General features: G+C 38.4%; 1 protein-coding gene and 1 long non-coding RNA gene across 2 annotated transcripts; both read right to left on the bottom strand.

The window, feature by feature from the left end:
* Nucleotides 1–435: 435 nt before the first annotated feature.
* LOC133461127 (uncharacterized) lies at nt 436–5335 on the bottom strand. The gene is made up of 3 exons (XR_009784169.1): nt 5211–5335; nt 4255–4407; nt 436–539 (listed from the first exon to the last, which is right to left on the bottom strand). It is a non-coding gene; the product is annotated as an uncharacterized LOC133461127 (long non-coding RNA).
* Nucleotides 5336–12950: 7615 nt separating this feature from the next.
* Nucleotides 12951–18020, bottom strand: ccdc126 (coiled-coil domain containing 126). The gene is made up of 3 exons (XM_061742708.1): nt 17710–18020; nt 14251–14867; nt 12951–13455 (listed from the first exon to the last, which is right to left on the bottom strand). The coding sequence occupies exons 2-3, from the start codon at nt 14489–14491 to the stop codon at nt 13214–13216; spliced, it is 483 nt and encodes a 160-aa protein (XP_061598692.1). The 5' UTR covers nt 14492–14867; nt 17710–18020; the 3' UTR covers nt 12951–13213.
* Nucleotides 18021–18853: the final 833 nt, after the last annotated feature.

Below are 18853 nucleotides of genomic sequence, written 5' to 3'. Positions count from 1 at the left end.
TGTATACATAAATATCATGCATAATGCAGTGGATGCAGTTTATTATTTTTCTTAATTGTGAGGTTTTCTTCACGCTTACTTGGAGCAAGAGCAAGACTGAACAAAACTTGGGCCAACCATAGTAGCGTCATGGCGAGTGTCTGCAAGTGAATCAAGATGAGAATGTAACACATTTTCTTTCATGATAAAAGTGTAAAACTTTAAGACCACAATTTATTACTCACCTATACTACTAGTCATTTCTGTCATAATGAGATGCTCTTGCCTCCTGCTGCTTCCACAAGCATTGCTGTAGAAACACAAAGGTCGAGGCTTTCTCACTCTTCAAAAACAGAAACATATGAAAAGCAGATATAAATTGCATCAGGACTGTCAAGTGTATAACAGCCGATGACAGAAAAATGAAGTTGAGATCTGAAATTGATTTTGAACTCAGAGCTGGTCGGCTCAGGTCTATACCAAGCGTAGACTTAGGAAGTTTGATAATTAAATTGTCCTCTCGGATGGATCTTCAATCAAGCTCCATGCTGATGTCTCACCTGAGTAAGAAAAGTGATGGGGGAAGGCAAATGTGTCATCAGAATGTTTTAATTTCTTAGAAAATGCCCACCAACATTTCACAATGGAGCCTTTTGCAATCAGACAAATCACACCGCGCCTAGGAAACTTAACACAAGGTTGACATCTAGTGGCCAAGCCATGTAATCACACCTGAAGTGGTTAAAGGACAGGTGGCTCCACCTTGAAAATGCATTCGCTAATCACCATCTGGAAGCATAATACACATTAAGTTATATCCAAAGAGAACAAAAACAGCTCAATAATAAGATGACATGTTGTATTATACTATGTATATTTATACCCTGTTTAAATGCATGGAAGTAATTGTTAGTACCCTTCCATAAAAGAAAGACAAACCCACAATGATCACTGAAATAAACTGAAACTGGCAACACTAATTATAATCATTTACTGAAAATTGAATAATTAAAATCAGACACTGCCTTTGAATTGTGTTTCATCAGAATCCTCTAAAAACAAACTAAAAGCGTAATGAACCAGCTTGACAGTTTGCTCATGAGGAGTGAGCCAAGATACCTGTCTGCAAGTGCAGCAGAGATCTCAGAGATCTACACAGAGATCTACAGTTGCAATCAAAATTATTCAACCCCCACTGCAAATTATGTTTATTGGCAAAATGTACAGACTAGAAGCTGTTTGCAACAAACAAATCAAATAAGAACAATTTAAATAGCTAAACACAACTAATATTACAAGTGGTTTCTCTGAATTTAACACAAAATGCCACTTTTAATGAGCACCGCAGTTTCAAAATTCTTCAACCCCCTAAAAAAAATTCCTCTTAAGAACAAACATTTGCAAATCAGGTGTAGTCTCAAGCACACCTGATGCAACCAAGGTCTTTATTAGTTGGATCAGGTTTGCTTGAGCTAGAACACCTCAAATACCAAGTCTGTGATAGTAAAGTTGGATTGCATGTTAGAGAAATGGCTAAGTCAAGAGAATTGTCCAAAACATTCAGAGGAGAGATCATAAACAAGGAAAAGGATACAAAAACATAGCCATGGTTACTCAATGTTTCTATAGATAAAGTTGGCAGCATAGTAGCAAGTTTAAAGTTAAAGGAACAGTGGCTGCTCTATCTGGACGTGGCAGAAGGGGTAAGCTATCAACGGCTGCTACGAGAGTCCTGGGGAGGCAGGTGGTCAAAAACCCTCGACTGATAGCAAAAGACCTCCAGCAAGACCTCGTGGCAATAGGCAGTGAGTTTTCAGTTTCCACAGTAAAGCGTGCACTAAATGCTGAGGGGCTCCATGCCTGAAGTCCAAGACGAACTCCACTACTGACCCAATAGCATAAGAAGAATCGGCTCCAATTTGCTAAAAACTATATAAATAAGCCAAGGAGATTTTGGTAATCTGTTCCGTGGAGTGATGAAACAAAATTGTAACCTTTCAGGCGTGTGGATCAGCGGTCTGTCTGGAGGAGAAAAGTTGAAGCATACGCAGAAAAAAAACACCCTGCCTACAGTGAAGCATGGCGGGGGCTCAGTGATGCTCTGGGGCTGCTTTGCTTCCTCTGGCACTGGAAACCTGCAGCGTGTGGAAGGCAAGATGGATTCAGTCAAGTAGCAGGAAATCCTGAGAGGAAACGTCATGCCCTCTGTGAGAAACCTGAAGCTTGGGCATCGCTGGACCTTCCAACAGGACAATCATCCTAAGCATACCTCCACGTCCACCAAGGCTTGGTCACAAAAGAAGTCCTGGAAGATATTAGAGTCGCCATCACAGTCACCTGACCTAAACTCCATTATAAAAAAAAACTCCACCTGTAATATTAGTTGTGTTTAGCTATTTAATCTGTTCTTATTTGATTTGTTTATTGCATATATATATATAATACAGTTGAACCACAATTGAATGAATGAATGAATGAATGAATGAATGAATGAATGAATGAATGAATGAATGAATGAATGAATGAATTAATTAATTAATTAATCTTTATTTCGGCTTGTACACACTTTTTTACAAAACAAGATGAAAAGGTAAAATAAACATTTCTTTAGCCGAAAAGGTGTAGGCTGAAGCTGTAGCTTATAGTGCCTACCCCTTTTTATCTTAAGATCAGCTTAAATATGAGACAATAGCTTTACTCCGTGGAAACAAACAATGCATAAAGAAGACAAAAATAAATAAGACAAAATATAAAATTGACGTTTCACATTCTAGAATGTTTTTGATAATATGCTTTATAATTATAGTGTTTTATATTTATTTACAATATTTTCTTTAAACATTTCCTTAAACTTGAAGATAGAACTGCACATTTTTAGGTCGTTGTCACAACTATTCCATATTTCTCTAGCCTTAATTGATGTACATCTCTTTTTAATATTAGTTCTTGTTGTCGTCATCTCAAACATGAGTTTCCCCCTCAGGTCATAGCGGGTTTCTTTTATTTGGAACAGGTCCTGAATGTAGTTTGGAAGCAGATTCTGCTGGGCTTTAAAGGCAAATAGAACAGTTTTCTGCTCTGCTATATAATGGAATTTTAGAGTATTATATTTGATAAAGAGATTATTTGTTGGTTTATAATAAATCAGATCTATTAATTATCCTTAAAGCTCTTTTCTGTAATAGGAAAATAGGGTTTGTATTTGTTTTATAGGTGTTAACCATACCAGTCATGTATGTCATGTATGGAACTATGAGTGAGTTATACATCAAAAACTGTGCTCTTTGACGGAAAAAAGAATTTGTTTTACTTAATATTGCTAGGGTTTTACACATTTTTGATTTTACACTATTTATATGTGATTTCCAGCTAAGTTTATCATCAATTATTACGCCCAGGAACTTATTTTCGTATACTGTTTCTATTTCCATACCACTAATTTTAATTATTAGATTTTTTTTTCCTAGTGCCAAAAATTATGAACTTAGTTTTAGTTAGGTTTAATGATAGCTTATTGATATCAAACCATGCCTTCACATTTTTCATTTCCCCTTCCACCACATTCAGCAGCTGCTCCAAATTCTTCCCTGAACAATAAAGGTTTGTATCGTCAGCAAACAAGAAATATTTTATTATTTTAGACACTTTACAAATATCATTTATATATAATATGAACAATTTAGGACCTAGCACGGAGCCTTGTGGGACACCGAAGGTGACTCTTTCTAGTTCCGATTTAACATTATTTAATTCAACATATTGAAATCTATCAGCGAGATAACTCTTTATCAATGAATTGGCAATCCCTCTGACACCATATCTCTCTAGTTTATTTAATAAAAGTTTATGGTCTATGTTATCAAATGCTTTCTTCAGGTCAATAAACACCCCCACTGTATATTCCCCCTTCTCGATAGCAGTTTAAATGTCCTCTACAGCCATTGAGGTGGACCTATTACCTCTGAACCCATTTCTAAGGACTGTCTGATTTTCATCAATGTGCACACATTTTTAAAAAATGCACTATTCATTCATTATTTTTGTCAGTTTTTCTATGTAAATTAGGGGATACCAACAGATTTGTTCACACATGTCATCCCTAAACTCCTGACACAGTGTCATACTACTTTTCATTTTAGCCAGTATTCTGAGAATAAAATGAAAAACATACTAATGCAATTACTGATGATTAAAAACAACAACAAAATGTTGCAAGAACCAGGTCTTGGAATTTGGCATCTGACAAATAATTCAAGTCATAAATATTTTCCATACCTTTTGGGAATTATCACATTTCTTGAAGCAAACGAAAGGAAAGCCACAGGAACCACATGTGCATTGGTCATACACCACTCCGACCCCAGACAGAGCTCGATTGTGCACGGACTCAAACTGAACACCCCCAAACATGCTTGGATCAGGCGTTGTCTGCAAAGGTCAAGAATAACAAGATGTTTGTGCGGTTTACCTACCCATATACTACTTTGGACACAATCGCAAAGACACTTCTTTTGTCTAGCAGATGCTTTGAAAGTCTTACTCTGGTGGACCACAAGAAACATCTTGCACTAACTAATAAAAGATGGTGCGGCTGGAAAATGACACCAGATGTGGGACCAATGAAATCAATTTAACCCTTTGTGGTAAAAAATAAACAAAGTGCTGTTTTGTTCATTGTATCCTGTCCCATTTAAAAAAAAAAAACTAAAAACCAAAACCTCCAACTAAAAAATACAAAACAATCCTGCTTTTCAGTCAAAGACTTAAAGGTTCATTTGAAAAGTCTTTGTTTTTCTTTTTTAGTTTTAAAAGAAAAGCTTAAAAATGTGTCAGCTCATGAAGTATAAGTTAAGCATATTATTCATTAATTATTAAAACAGAGCTCTTCCAGCACAACACGGGTGAATCAAAGGAGTCTCAGCTGGAGGACAAGCGGCACATCCAAAGAGTGAAACGAGGCTGAAGCTCATCGATTCGTTTTTTTAGCCTTTAATAATGCAAAGACACTTTAAATTTGCTACCGCTGTTTTCATCAGTCAACACAGAACTGAGACATGGTATTACAGTCACTATAAGTGTCCACATCCCACAGCCCTTTAGACAAAATGAACAAAAACACTAAGTTTAAAAGATACAAGACACAAGAAATGCTTAAGTGTCAGATAAAACAATCCTTGTTGAAATATTCTCAAAAATCTCATTATCTCTTCTTACTCCCTCCTCACACTCACCCTACTACCAGTATCACACTGGTGCCAGTTTGATATGAGGAAAGTACTCGGGTTCCTCCTGTGGGGACATTTAGGGATTTAGGACCCAGAGCAAAACTTCCTCAGGTGGGGAGAGCATTGCCTGAAACAATGATAGTGCAGCCTGAGTGCCACCTAGAGTGAGATCTGAAAACAATAAAGACTTCATTTAATGGTACCACACACACACAAGAATATTTTAGACAATTAGGAATGTATCGGGCAATAAATTAAATGATTCAAAGAATACTGCAACTGAGAGAAAGCCCTGTAAGGGATGTTTCTGAGTGAGAGTGGAATCGGGACTCTGGAGCATATGGAGGCCTAGAATGAGTTTAATGAGCCTGACCTGCTCTCCAACGTGACCCGAGCTGAACCCTCAAGACCTGATTTAGAGAGGAGCGTGACTCTACTGTCAGAGCAGCATGTCAATAATTTTGTCTTGAACAAGATTATTACACAATCAAGCACACAGAAGCTAATCACGGCAGGGCAGATTTAGCACAAGTGTTAAAAACAGACAGCCTATTTACTGTTAGATAAAGGTTAGTAATCCAATTCCTACTATGCAATATGGGGAAATATTAACAATATAAAACAAATGTGGATGCCAGGTTTGACACAATCAGGGATTTTTAAGTTGTTCAAAGATAACATGGCAGAGGAAAGACTCATGTGACAGTGTATTTCCTCGTCAAGTACAAATTCAATTTTCGAGATTTTTTTTTCACTCACTCCTCAATTCTCAGGATTTTGGGGGAATTTTTGGAAATTTATTTTTTACATTTTTAATCCAACATTTGTTTCATTTCAGTTATTAGACTGCAAGTATACACTTAATATGGAATGAAATTCATCTGTAGAAACTTTTATTAATTTCTGTTTCATAGTAAAATCTATGTAGCGGTATTGTAGCATTTAAAAGTTTGCATATGCTTGTTTCTCTTAATGTGTCTTTTATTTTAAAATACATTAGATTGGTATTATATTTGATTGATATTCTGAGTTCAGATACTGTTCAGAATCTGGAGCGAAATGGATCCGTGGAGATGAGGATTTTTTTCTTTTGAATTTTATAGCAACATCAAAGGGGTATTATAGCCTTTTTTATGTGTATTTTACTCATTTTTTATTCATAAACACACACACACACACAAACACATACATTATATATAAATGTGTGTTTGAGAGATTATTTCTTTGTTTTAACAATTCTTCTTGGCGCTAAATGGAACACTTTTTAAATGGAGCCACATTTGTGAGCAACATGCATCTGTGGGATGAGAGGCAGATCTGAGGATGTGGGTTGTATCCCTGAAATATTTGCCAAATCTTCTCTGCCAATGTCAAACAGCTTATTTTGCTGTTGCTATTGACTCTTGCGCTGGTGTTGACAACACGTGCACTGGAACCTGAACATGAGGAGGAAAGTTATGTTCAGTGATGAGTCCAGATTCTGCCTACGGGAGTTGCATCGTAGGGTCAGAGTTTTGAGAAGACACGGAGAACGTGATAATGATTGCTGCACTGATAGAGTCACATCTTTTGGTGGAGGCAGTGTGATGGTGTGGGGCGGCACCTCCCTCACTGGAAAAATGAGGCTCGTTGTCATTTGAGGCAATCTCAGTGCAGAGATATTGAGATGAGATTCTGCAACCAGTGGAAATCTCATTTATCCACAGTCTGGGACCAACACTCGCCTCTACAGAGTTTATCTCCAGAATTTGGGAGCGGAGAAGGTGGACTGGCCTGCCAGCAGTCCTGATATGAACCCCATTAAACTCTCGTGGGATCCACTTGGGTGTCGTGTTCATCCCAGAGTGACCAACACGAACACGCTGGCAGAGTTGCGACGCCAGTGACCAGGCTGGTGAACATCATCAGAATCAGAATCATCTTTACTGACCAAGTTTGAACATCGTCCAACAGAGAATTTGACTCCGGTTGTTTCGCTCGCTGTACCCAGATTTAAAAATAGCAAACATGAGAAGGAGGTTCCAGGCTGTTGTGGCTGTATGCGTTTCTTCCACAAGCTACTGAGATTTCTGTTTGTAAAATTGATAAATTGTTAAATTGCCAATATGTGTTGTTTCTTCAAACTTGTTTGGCAGAGAAAATTTGACAAATTTTTCATGGGTACAACCAACAATGTACATTCCTCACAAGTGTGGCGCCATTTTAAAAGGGAAATAAACAAGCTTTCCAACGGTATAAGATTTATTGCCAAGAAACATCGTTACAACAAAGAAATAATCTTACAGAGATACAAATTTTCATATTTTGTGCACCTATACACACACATACATATATAGTACAGACCAAAAGTTTGGACACACTTCCCGATTTGTTTGAATGAGAAGGTGTGTCCAAACTTTTCTGTATGTATGTATGTATGTATGTATGTATGTATGTATGTATGTATGTATATATATATATATATATATATATATATATATATATATATATATATATATATATATATATATACACACATACACACATACACACACACACACACACAGGAATTCTTAGCTATTATTTTAACACCAGATAATAGTTAACCCTGCAATGCCAACTGTATGGAGGCACAACAAAACAAGAGTACTGCCAACACTGCTGTGCAGGTAGTGTTGTTAAATTATTTGTTAATTTTTATTCCATACATGTGTAATTCAGCAAAGTTACACCACAGTATGGTATAATGTTACGGATAAATGACACCACCAGTCAAATGTTTGGACTTCTGTGGAGGTGAGTCCTTACTTTAGACGGCCAGTGAAGGCGAATGTAGTAACAATATTCACACGTGCAGAATCAATGCACGCTGCTTCAACAGCATACTGCGGTTGGGGGAAAGAGTCTAACATCCACAAAACATGTTGCAATTTACTACTGGTTAAACTTTTGTTTCTTTTTTTTTTGTCGAAAGCAGCAGAATTTAGAGTCCTGAAAACAACAAAGCCCATGACACCGTTTGATGTGACCACTTACCCGACTGCCATAGTTTTCCTCCTCACTATTATTCGTTGTTTAATGAAGCTGCTACTTAGATTAACAAATGCGGCTGAAATAAACTGCAATGAGGTCTAATAGCAAGTTTTTTCTTTCTGCCTGGCACAGCCAAGCGTCGGCTGAAAGCCCCGCTGGGTTGCGGGGTTTGCAGCTACTACGACGGCGGTGAGAGACCGGAAGAGACGTGGCGCTGTTATTATTCATGACGCGTCGTTCCTGTTTACAAAGGTGGGATTGTTTCTACATGGTCATGTCTCATATCGGTGCGTTTCACAAGAAAATAGCTATATATAAATATATATATATATATATATATATATATATATATATATATATATATATATATATATATATATATATATATATATATATATATATATATATATATATATACAGACATACAGGACTGTCTCAGAAAATTAGAATATTGTGATTTTCTGTAATGCAATTACAAAAACAAAAATGTCATACATTCTGGATTCATTACAAATCAACTGAAATAATAAAAGGCTTGCAATATTTCAGTTGATTTGTAATGAATCCAGAATGTATGACATTTTTGTTTTTTTAATTGCATTACAGAAAATAAAGAACTTTATCACAATATTCTAATTTTCTGAGACAGTCCTGTATATACATGTGTGTGCATCTATCTATCTATCTATCTATCTATCTATCTATCTATCTATCTATCTATCTATCTATCTATCTATCTATCTATCTATCTATCCATCTATCTATTTATCTATCTACGTACGCATTGCATTGTATTTTGCATTTTCATTATAAAGTTGTTCAAAATAGATGAATGTAAGAAAAAAAAGACCCACTATTTATTGGCTATGGTGAGCTAGTGCCTCCAAAGTTCTGATTAAATTGATATTTCTTAAGGTTGGGCATACTAGATGGTCCTGGTTTATTTATTTTCATGTACTTCTCAATGCAGCACACTTTAAGTTAAAGGCAGGGTAAATCATTCTCTGCAATTCCTAACTGTACACTCACTCATACAGGATGGAAGTTTCCTGAGTATCCCCATCTGTTTACTTTAAATGCAATGATGTCAAGAATTGCTTAAAATTCAAAAACAATTTGGAAAAACCGAGGCACTCAAGAAGTTAGAAAAATTTAAAAGGCCTTTATTAAATCATGGCTTAGAAAAAGTTAAAGGAGCTTGAGGCCGGATTGTGGCAAGATTTATGAAAAAAATCCGTATACATTTTAAGTTTTCTAGTAATAATGTCAGATGAAGCGTTCCAAACCCAAAAGAATGAGCCCTCTAGTGTATCTCTCCTTTGCCTTGAACAGGCTGTGTGCTGCAAAATGTGCTGCAATTCGGTCCCGAATTTCCCGCGCTGGGCTGCGGATGTGACGTCACATGACGCTGCATGTGCGTTCTCCCCGTTCTCCCGTGCCGGCTTCACTGTTGGCTGCAGTACCCCCAACGGCCGTCGTGGTGAAGGGTGGCGCTAGAGAGTCTCATTTCTTAAAAGGAGCCTCAAGCTCCTTTAAAATGCCTAGAAAAAGTTAAAATGCCAACATGTTTCGGCCATGTAGGCCTTCCTCAAGGCAGATAGCAAAGACCCTCTTTGCCTCGGTTTTTCCAAATTGTTTTTGAATCTTTTGGATCCCCATACCGAAGAGCACCTGAAGTATACTTTTCTTACACCCAGCAGCACTCCATGCGTTTGTAGTTGCCTTGCTTAAAATGTAATTGTTGGTTTCACTAAAACATGCATCACTCCATCAAAAGTTGGGACATTTTCAACTTTTGGTGCTATTATCACCCAATCAAGTAGCGGATGTGCAGGAAGCGCTTGTGAATGAAATTGTACAAGGGGGCAGGACAGTTTCAAAGTATGCAGCTCATTTGTGTAGCAAAAACAAAGACTCTTGATTGGTTTTTCTGGAATATGAAAGCACAAACAAAGCAGCACTTGTTGAGCATGAATGCAATGCGTGAGATACTGCCTCGTTAGTACACACTAAAAAGAAGAACCCCCCCCTGCCCTGGCTCCTCAAGCTGAACAAAAATAGGGAAAGGACACAGTTGCACAGGGACCAGATTTCTGACATCTGTAGCTTCAGCGCCACGGAAAATGATTAGATCCTGAAGTGACCTGTTTTATGGTGTTTATGTACAATAATAATAACAACAGTAATAATAATAATAAAATATGTCAGGGGTACTTGTAATACTGATTCCAGGTATTCTGAGAGGATGGGGAATAGCTTTTAAGTTATTCCATTTTCTAAATCCAAACAAACAAAAAGAGTTCAATGTTTGCTTTAGCTTAAGCTGCAAGCTTAACGTCCAGAAGATTAACAAGGATGTTGACATTTCCTCAGGAGTACATCAATGCAGTCCTTTCAACCCTGCCAATGTTACCTAAAGTTATTTTAATACAATCGCTATTCAACGCAGCCATTGCCTTGGATAAGTTAGCTGCTAGCACTAATGTTCAAAAAATCTTTTTGTCCCGTCTCACCTTCTAAAAGTGTGTTATACATCACCTTATTCATTTTGGGGGATTCTATAATGAAATAGACAAAGAACATGATTTCCTCAAAAGCTTTCATGAGGTCATTTTGACCTCTATTACTCCTAATGCCAAAAATGGTACGTACACTGCATTTATGTGGCCATATATGCTAAATATCCAGTCAGACACACACTTAAAAAACACTTTACAGTGATGCCTTATTCTTTAATAGTGTGTGTGTATAAAAATAGACCATATTAAAAGGTAATTGTCCAAGTTCTCAGAATGATGCATCAGACTGTGGAAAGTCACAGCCAGAAGAAAAAGCCACAGTGCAGCAGAATATGGTGGAAGTGGATGTCCTGGACCAAATGACTGGACGGTGCTCCACAAGAGCCAGTCGGCATCTTCTACAACATCCTGGACCTGGCTGGTGTCAATCCCTGCCTTCTTTAGTGGAGCTGCAGAAAAGCAAAAAGGACTTAGGTCCAACTTCCTTCAGCAGTTAGGGATCGTGAAGCCAACACACGCAAATGAAAGAGCCAACGTTTGCCATTACCTCTTCTAACAGAGCAGTGTTCTGTCAAGGTCTTCGTCTTATTTGTGTCGGCTGTGAGAAATAAGCCGTGTGGCAAAACTTGGAAAGGAATAGGCCACGGCTCTCTCTTTCATTGTAAATATTTCTGAATTCACAATCGCTTTTAATGAGATCAAGGAACTACATTTAATTGTATCTGTTATATTCTTCCATTGACAGTTCAATTGAAGTGCATTTATACTGTTATATTTTTAAGATGAAAGAAAACTTAGTGTTAAGATATTTTGAACAAAAAAAAAAAAGAAAAATAATTCAAATTTGCATTGAAAGAACCCGCTGAGTGGATAGCTCAGTTGGTTGAGCGAGCACACCAAATTCGAGTTCATTGACCTGGGCAAGCGGCGCAGTTTCCTGTTTAGCCACTTGAGCCGCAAAAGAATCTCAAAACAAACCCTGCAGTAGTGCGAGGTCAAAATAACCTCAGGGTGGTTGTAAGGGGTTCTTCATGGTTGGTGGTTTTAGTGTTAACTTAAGGTCTACTACTTGCTATATAGTACTAGACATGTTGATCAGAAGTTATGCCTTTCCAAATTAAGACACAATGATTTTAATCTAAGCCAAGTGGATTTCAATGAGGTGGATTTATTAGTAAAGCTATCTTAAAGCAGCTGGCGGGCTCAGCATGTATCCCATTTTAGGAAGAAAACTTATTTGACAGCATAGTTCAGTGTAGACACTTCAAAGCATCACAGAGTAGCCCAATATACAACTAAGTTTCTTGCAGCAAAGTTTGCTTTAATTACATTTTTTTCTGACGACAATGGATTTGTCAAACAACTCCTAAGTCTTGTTGGTAACTGCACAGTTCATCTCTGTGGCGGGAGGAAATAACTTAATGAGCATTGTGATGAGAAAATTACAGATATTCTTCCTCTGGGTAGGATATGGTGAGGTATTTTAGCCGTTCATCAGCATTACGGACACCAAGGCAATGAGGAGCAGGATTACTGGAGGAATATTCCAGAGACTGAAGTCCACCCTCCAACCTTTAAATATCCCCAAAGACCAAGTAAGATGAACCCAGTATTTTTAGAAAATCTCTAGTCACAGTGCAACATGAACCCTGAACATGTGTAAGCAGGTCAGGCCTTCTAACAGCATTATAGGGCTAAAGACTGCGCAGTACATTCACTGTTCATTCAATTTCTAAATTAAAACATTTCCCAAGAGTACATAATAGCCAGCAGAGTTCAACTGAAAAACAGCTCTCTCTTTCTCTCCCTCTCTCTCTCTCTCACACTCACTCACGCACACACACACGCCATTCTCCACAAACCCACCAGCAAATAACATCTATATTGCCTTGTTCAAGTGCAAATTAATATTTTTTGGGCTTATATCATTCAAGCAAGCTGTACAGTTTATTTATGATTAATATCTGTAAGCGAAGCGACCGCTCTTTAAAACTGTGCCCTCTACAAACTACAATTCTTAATTATCATTAGCGTAAGCTTTAGCTCAACATTTTTGATATGTTGAAGCAATATTATAAAACTGTTTAGAGAGCAGATGGGGAGGATTTCAAGCCAAATTTAAACCAGACTACAACACTTGAAATTCTGTTTCAGCGCCAACATTTTGCTTATGCACATACTTTAACAATGACCCAACATCAGATGATTTGAAAAAAAAGAAGAAAGGAAATTAGAAGAAATTCAATAATGCAAAAATAAAAGGGTATCGCATAATCTTGATTTTATGATATGGTAAGAGAATAAAGAGCTCCTTTGTCTTCTCTGAGATGACCGATGAGCTCCTTAATGCATCCCCCCCCTTTTAAGATTCAGGATGTCGTTACATATTGCTATTGCTCTTCATGTTACATCAGTAATAAATGATGGGAAAATGGGAATTGTTCAAAAAAAAAAAAAACAGGAAACAAAGAAATCCTTTTAATGTGGTCGAAGTCTGTTCAGGATGTGCGGGTGAGCACGTGACGGCCGGGGTTGGATGCCAGGTGCCTCCTGCTTTGAAGCTTTCTGCGGCGCGACGCCAGCAGAGGCGAGGATGCCCCCTGCCGTGTGGGAGGTGTTCGTGGAGGAAGCATTGACCATCAGTTCAATTCTCCCCTCCAGTTTGACCAGACGCGTCAAAATGTCATCCAGTAACACAGCTATAGTCCTCTTCAGATCGGCTGTGATTTGTTTGATAGAGGGAGAAAGAACAAAAACAAAGAGAGCCTTAAACAAATGCCAAAGTATACTTTTTCCAGAGGTGTTACTAGGGTTGCAAAATTCCGGGAATTTTCAAAGTTGGAAACTTTCCATGGGAATTAACGGGAATATATGGGAATTAACCCTACAGGCACTGTGCATTCCTCCATCACATGCACAGGTGATTTCTTGAAGCCTGGAGGCCACACATTTGAGCTCAAAGCACAAGACTATTGAAGCCACACATTTGAGCCCACGGACTATATAAAGTCAAGTAAGTTTTGATAATATTATGGGGTAAACATATTTGATCTATAATGGTATTAATGTTTAACTTGCATTACTTTTTGATTTGGTGGGAGAGTGGGGTGAGTTAGTATTTACTCAACATTCATGTTTTTGTTGTTCATTAAAATAATTGTTCATACAAGAATAAAAACTAAAGTTCTACTCAAATAAATCTGTTGAAATGTCATGTTTTTGTATTATCTTGCATGGAAATCTGCTTATGACAAAATAAATATTTACATTTATGTTTGGATATGATACAGTTTGTTTAAATTACCCCCAATTTCCAGTTAATTCCCATAAATTCCCAATAATTCCCATAAATTCCCATAATTCCCATGAAAAGTTTCCAATTTGGAATATTTCCAAAATTCCACAGCTTAACTTCCCATGGAAAGTTTCCGGAAATTTACCGGAAATTTTCCACCCCTTTGCAACCCTAGGTGTTACGCTGCTTAGTAGTTGTGAATTGTTCTAAAAATGCTTACCATAACCTGCCATGGAGGTTCCTTGTGGGCCGCCTGGTGCGTTTTGGTTCTCCTCTGTCAGGACCTTGACATATCGCTGACTGAGCTCTAGTATTTGCTCGCGCAGCTGAGCGCTGCTTTGATGGCGAGGCTGCTGGACAGTGTAGCGCAGCAGCATGAGTCCCCATGCCAGGCCAAATGCCAGCAGCAGCACACTCAGCTTCTGCGACATGTTCTTCCGCAGCATGAGAGCGCCGAGCATCGTACTGGGGTGGTGAAGGAGAGGTGGAGGTGCCTGGTGTTAGGCTGAAGGTCTTGTGTTGGATGCGAAGACTCAACTATTTGATGAATACTTTGACAGTGTGTCAGGCCGCTGCAGGGGAGATGGTCTTTCTGCTGTATTTCTTCCACAGAGGTCAGAGATCAGCATCTGCTACATGGCAGCCGTGAAACATCCTTTAGAGGAGATGAGGAAGTGCTGAGCGGCAGCAAAAGCCAGGACGTTTAACAGGAAGGAAACTGACGGCTGCAAGCACTGGCAATTAAGGTTTTTCAAAAAGTTTCTTTGGTTGCAAGATGTCTAAAACCAAGTCACTTTTGCAGGAAGGTTCAGGCAGCAGGTCCACAGGCATTTTTAACTATTTTGTAGAAGGAAAGAAATAGAAATAATTAATAAAAAGGAAACATAAAATGAGACACAATTATACTTTTATTTTAAGAGATCTACTTTTATCTATAAGAGATTTAATCATTATTTTGTATGAATGTACCATTGCTTTGTAGTCATAATTGAGGAAAAGCTGACATGATAACATTGTACAACAAACAAACAAAACATTAAAAAACCAACAAAACACACCCACATTTTCTGATCTAATTTTTGCAGAGAGTTGTATCTTCTCGTGGATTTCATTAAGAGTGACTGTGAGGAATGAATGAATTAAATATTTTGCAACAAACACAACTGCACTGTTTGTACCAAATCCAATTTATCTTGATTAGGAGCTGGAGGCTACTTTGATGTAGCCTTCAGCTATGGACCATTTAGCTATGAATAGAGATTTCTTTGCTGTTCTGGGTCTAGGTACACAGTAGCCCACTCATTTCAAAAGTCTCTTTCAGCCCTCTTAGCCCAGAAACCCGATTAGTAGTTTAGACTTCATGGGACCCACTTTTGCAGCTCCAGATAGGAGACCAAGCAACATACACTCATACGGGGCATCCCTACTGTAATACCCCCCCCTCAAATAATGGTTACTGGACCAAGAAATAGGACTGTGAGTGCACTCAGTGCATACGGGGAAAATAAAGAGATAATTTCTCAGTTTTCTCAATTTTATCCCCAAAATCATTCTCTGCTGCTTCACTCGGTTGAGGGAGTATCACTTCCTATTGAGGTCAGGCAGGGGACAGTGAACGAGTGAATGAATAAATTATGAAAAAAAAAAGGTAATACAATCTGTGAAAGGATGCTTCCCACACAGACAAACATGTCCTTTCCCTGACCTGTGCAAAACTAGCCATTAGCAGACAAAAAGCCAGGACAAAAGACTTAATGGGAGCATGAGAGCATGAAAGCAATGGATGAGGCAAAAAAATGAAAAAAGTGGCAATATAAGCATGACGTCATGGTTGCCCTCATGTTTAAGACAAAACAATTCAAGCTAAATAAAAAGCAGACAACTGTGCAGTAAGATATACAGGGACTTTTGAAACAGTCAATGGCCCGGTTTTCCAGATCAGTTAAGTAGTTCTTAACAGCGAAAGACTTCTTTCACAGGCTCCTTAAGATGGTTTGAAAGAAGTCTTTCGCTGTTAAGAGCTACTTAACTGATCTGGGAAACCGGGCCAATGACATTTCATATTGGATGTATGGAGGTATGTTGTAGGTGCTAGATAGGAATGGGTGATATTTTACCGTTCACGATATACCGTCAAAAACATTCCCCACGGTAAGAATTTGTCATCTCGCGATAAAAACGATACATTCCTGTTGATGACGTTTTTGTGTAAAACTGATTTATGGAAGGAAGAAAGGAAGGAAGAGGAAGGAAGGAAGGAAGGAAGGAAGGAAGGAAATGAGCCTGAAAGAAAGAAAGAAAGAAAGAAATGAGCCTGAAAGAAAGAAAGAAAGAAATGAGCCTGAAAGAAAGAAAGAAAGAAATGAGCCTGAAAGAAAGAAATAAATGAGCCTGAAAGAAAGAAAGAAAGAAAGAAAGAAAGAAAGAAAGAAAGAAAGAAAGAAAGAAAGAAAGAAAGAAAGAAATGAGCCTGAAAGAAAGAAAGAAAGAAAGAAAGAAATGAGCCTGAAAGAAAGAAAGAAAGAAAGAAAGAAAGAAAGAAATGAGCCTGAAAGAAAGAAAGAAAGAAAGAAAGAAAGAAAGAAAGAAAGAAAGAAAGAAAGAAAGAAAGAAAGAAATGAGCCTGAAAGAATGAAAGAAAGAAAGAAAGAAGTTTTGCAGTACAGGTGCACTAATTTAATTGGTTTTTAGCCCAGGATTTTTATATTTAATTGGTGTAGTTTAGTTAGTTTAGGTTTTTTTATCGTCATTTTTATCGTTATCGGGATAAATGCCAGAAATGATCGTGATACATTTTTTAGTCCATACCGCCCATGCCTAGTGCTAGATCAGATCATCACATTAAGTAGCACGGGTTGTGAGCAGAAAGCAAACTTTATGGATACTTTACTAAACTTTGCATTCAATACATCTATCACTGAAGGGTCAAGCATCTCAGAAGTTATTGATTTCAGACTGTCTTACTAAGGCTTCATTGGACCTGGCTAAAAGGCAGTTGCTGAGATTAAAAAAGAAATAAAAAAAGAAAAATAATTGTATAAGTTTACCATGTCTACTGAGACTGAATACTGACTGTCAGACTGTAAAGAAAGAAAGAAATAAGTCCAAAAGTTAAATATTGACCACAACAGCTGCCAGGCGGGATTTTACAGCTGACAGGATCCGCAACAATCAACAAAAAAACTGCTGAATATAAACTCAAATGTCAATATGAGGGTGGAGGATGAAAAACACAGGAAGCCCGAGGCGGCGAGCACATGTCCCGTCAGAAGAAATGAAGGCACTGACAGCTCAGGCTACAGCCGGACACATGACGATACATTACAGCAGGGGACAAGCCTACCAACTAAATCACACATATAAACGCTTACACAGTATTTACTGAAGCCATTTCCAACTCCTCTTGCGTTTACGTTAGCTCGACATCGATAGCTCAAAACCTGCACATTCAGTAAAGGCTGATTTATGGTTCCGCGTCACCAACGCAGAGCCTATGGCGTATTTTGCGCGGGGCCGCGTAAGCTACGCCGTAACCCTACGGCGTAGGCTCTGCGTCGATTTAACGCTGAACCATAATCCAGGCTTAAAACGGGACAAAGTCACCGTTTGTCAGCCAATATATAAAATGCCCTTCAAAACACCGATATGGCATGCAAACGTGGTGGTTTAGAGACCGTACCTTGGGCCTGAGAGGGGCTTGTGGAGGCTGCAGGAGCGCTGGTGGGGAGGGATGCTGGCTGCTCGCAGCCCCGGGGCTGCGTCGCTTTCCCCCCCGGGGAGACGTCCTCAGCGCCCAGCCGCCTCATCTACACCACTAAAACAAACAGATGCCGGTGGAACTTCCTCTTGGGGTGTCTTTTAACTCTGATGGTCATCTCATCTTGTTTTGGACGCAGTTCCGCGGGACGTAAAGCGGGGCTCCGTCCTGTCCTGGTTCTGTTCTGACGAGGAAAAGTCTGCAGCTGCGAGCCAGCAAGCGGACCGTCTCAGCTCCCATGAGCGCTTGCGGCGGACGTCTACACCAAGGCATTATGGGAATTGTAGTCATAGTTCGAAAGTCTAAAAGGCGAACATTAACACGAGTTTTATGTTGTGTTGTCGTTGGCAATTTGTTGATTGTGACTGTAATATTTGGCGAAAGTGAAATTTTAGATTATATATTTATGATTTCAATATTGAATCAGTCGTATATATCACGAGTATTGTGTTTGTGGTGTTAACACGGACTAGGGTTGCCAACTCCCTGTAAAATAAATAAGGGACACCTCATCCTCAGGGCCAGCCAACCCGGTTGCCTTCACCCTTCCTGGCGTGGTGTTTTTTTTAGCCCCTTTTTTTGTGAGTGAAACGATTTTTTTAACTATTTGACTTGAACCTGAATTAGGTAAATGCATATTTTTGAATGCCATGAACACATAGAAAACAAATTATTATCCAGCAATTCACTTTTAATAGAAAATAACAAAATGAACTGAATAAAATAAGTATCTTTATAAACAGAAACCCGTCCTCCTGTTAAAATTGTATAAATTAATATAAAACAAGAAAAAGAAAGCAGAACATCTATCCTGTAATAGTGCACATGTTAGTGCAATAACAAAAGTGCAATCAGAAAGTCTGTAGAAAACTTGTAAACATATTTGTGCCTCAAAGGCCATGACTGTAGCTACAGTTGTAGTAAAACAGAAAACAATAACTTATGAACTCAGCAGCTCAATGCCATTTTCCATTGGCATTTTATGACTAACTCCCACAGTAATACGGGACAAAGTGCGTCCCTTTTCAGCTCAATACGGGACTTTAGTTTATAAATACGGGACGAT

This window comes from Cololabis saira, chromosome 15 (genome assembly GCF_033807715.1).
Source record: "Cololabis saira isolate AMF1-May2022 chromosome 15, fColSai1.1, whole genome shotgun sequence".
NCBI classification, from domain to species: domain Eukaryota; kingdom Metazoa; phylum Chordata; class Actinopteri; order Beloniformes; family Belonidae; genus Cololabis; species Cololabis saira.
This window is presented reverse-complemented; position numbering and strand designations above follow the sequence as displayed.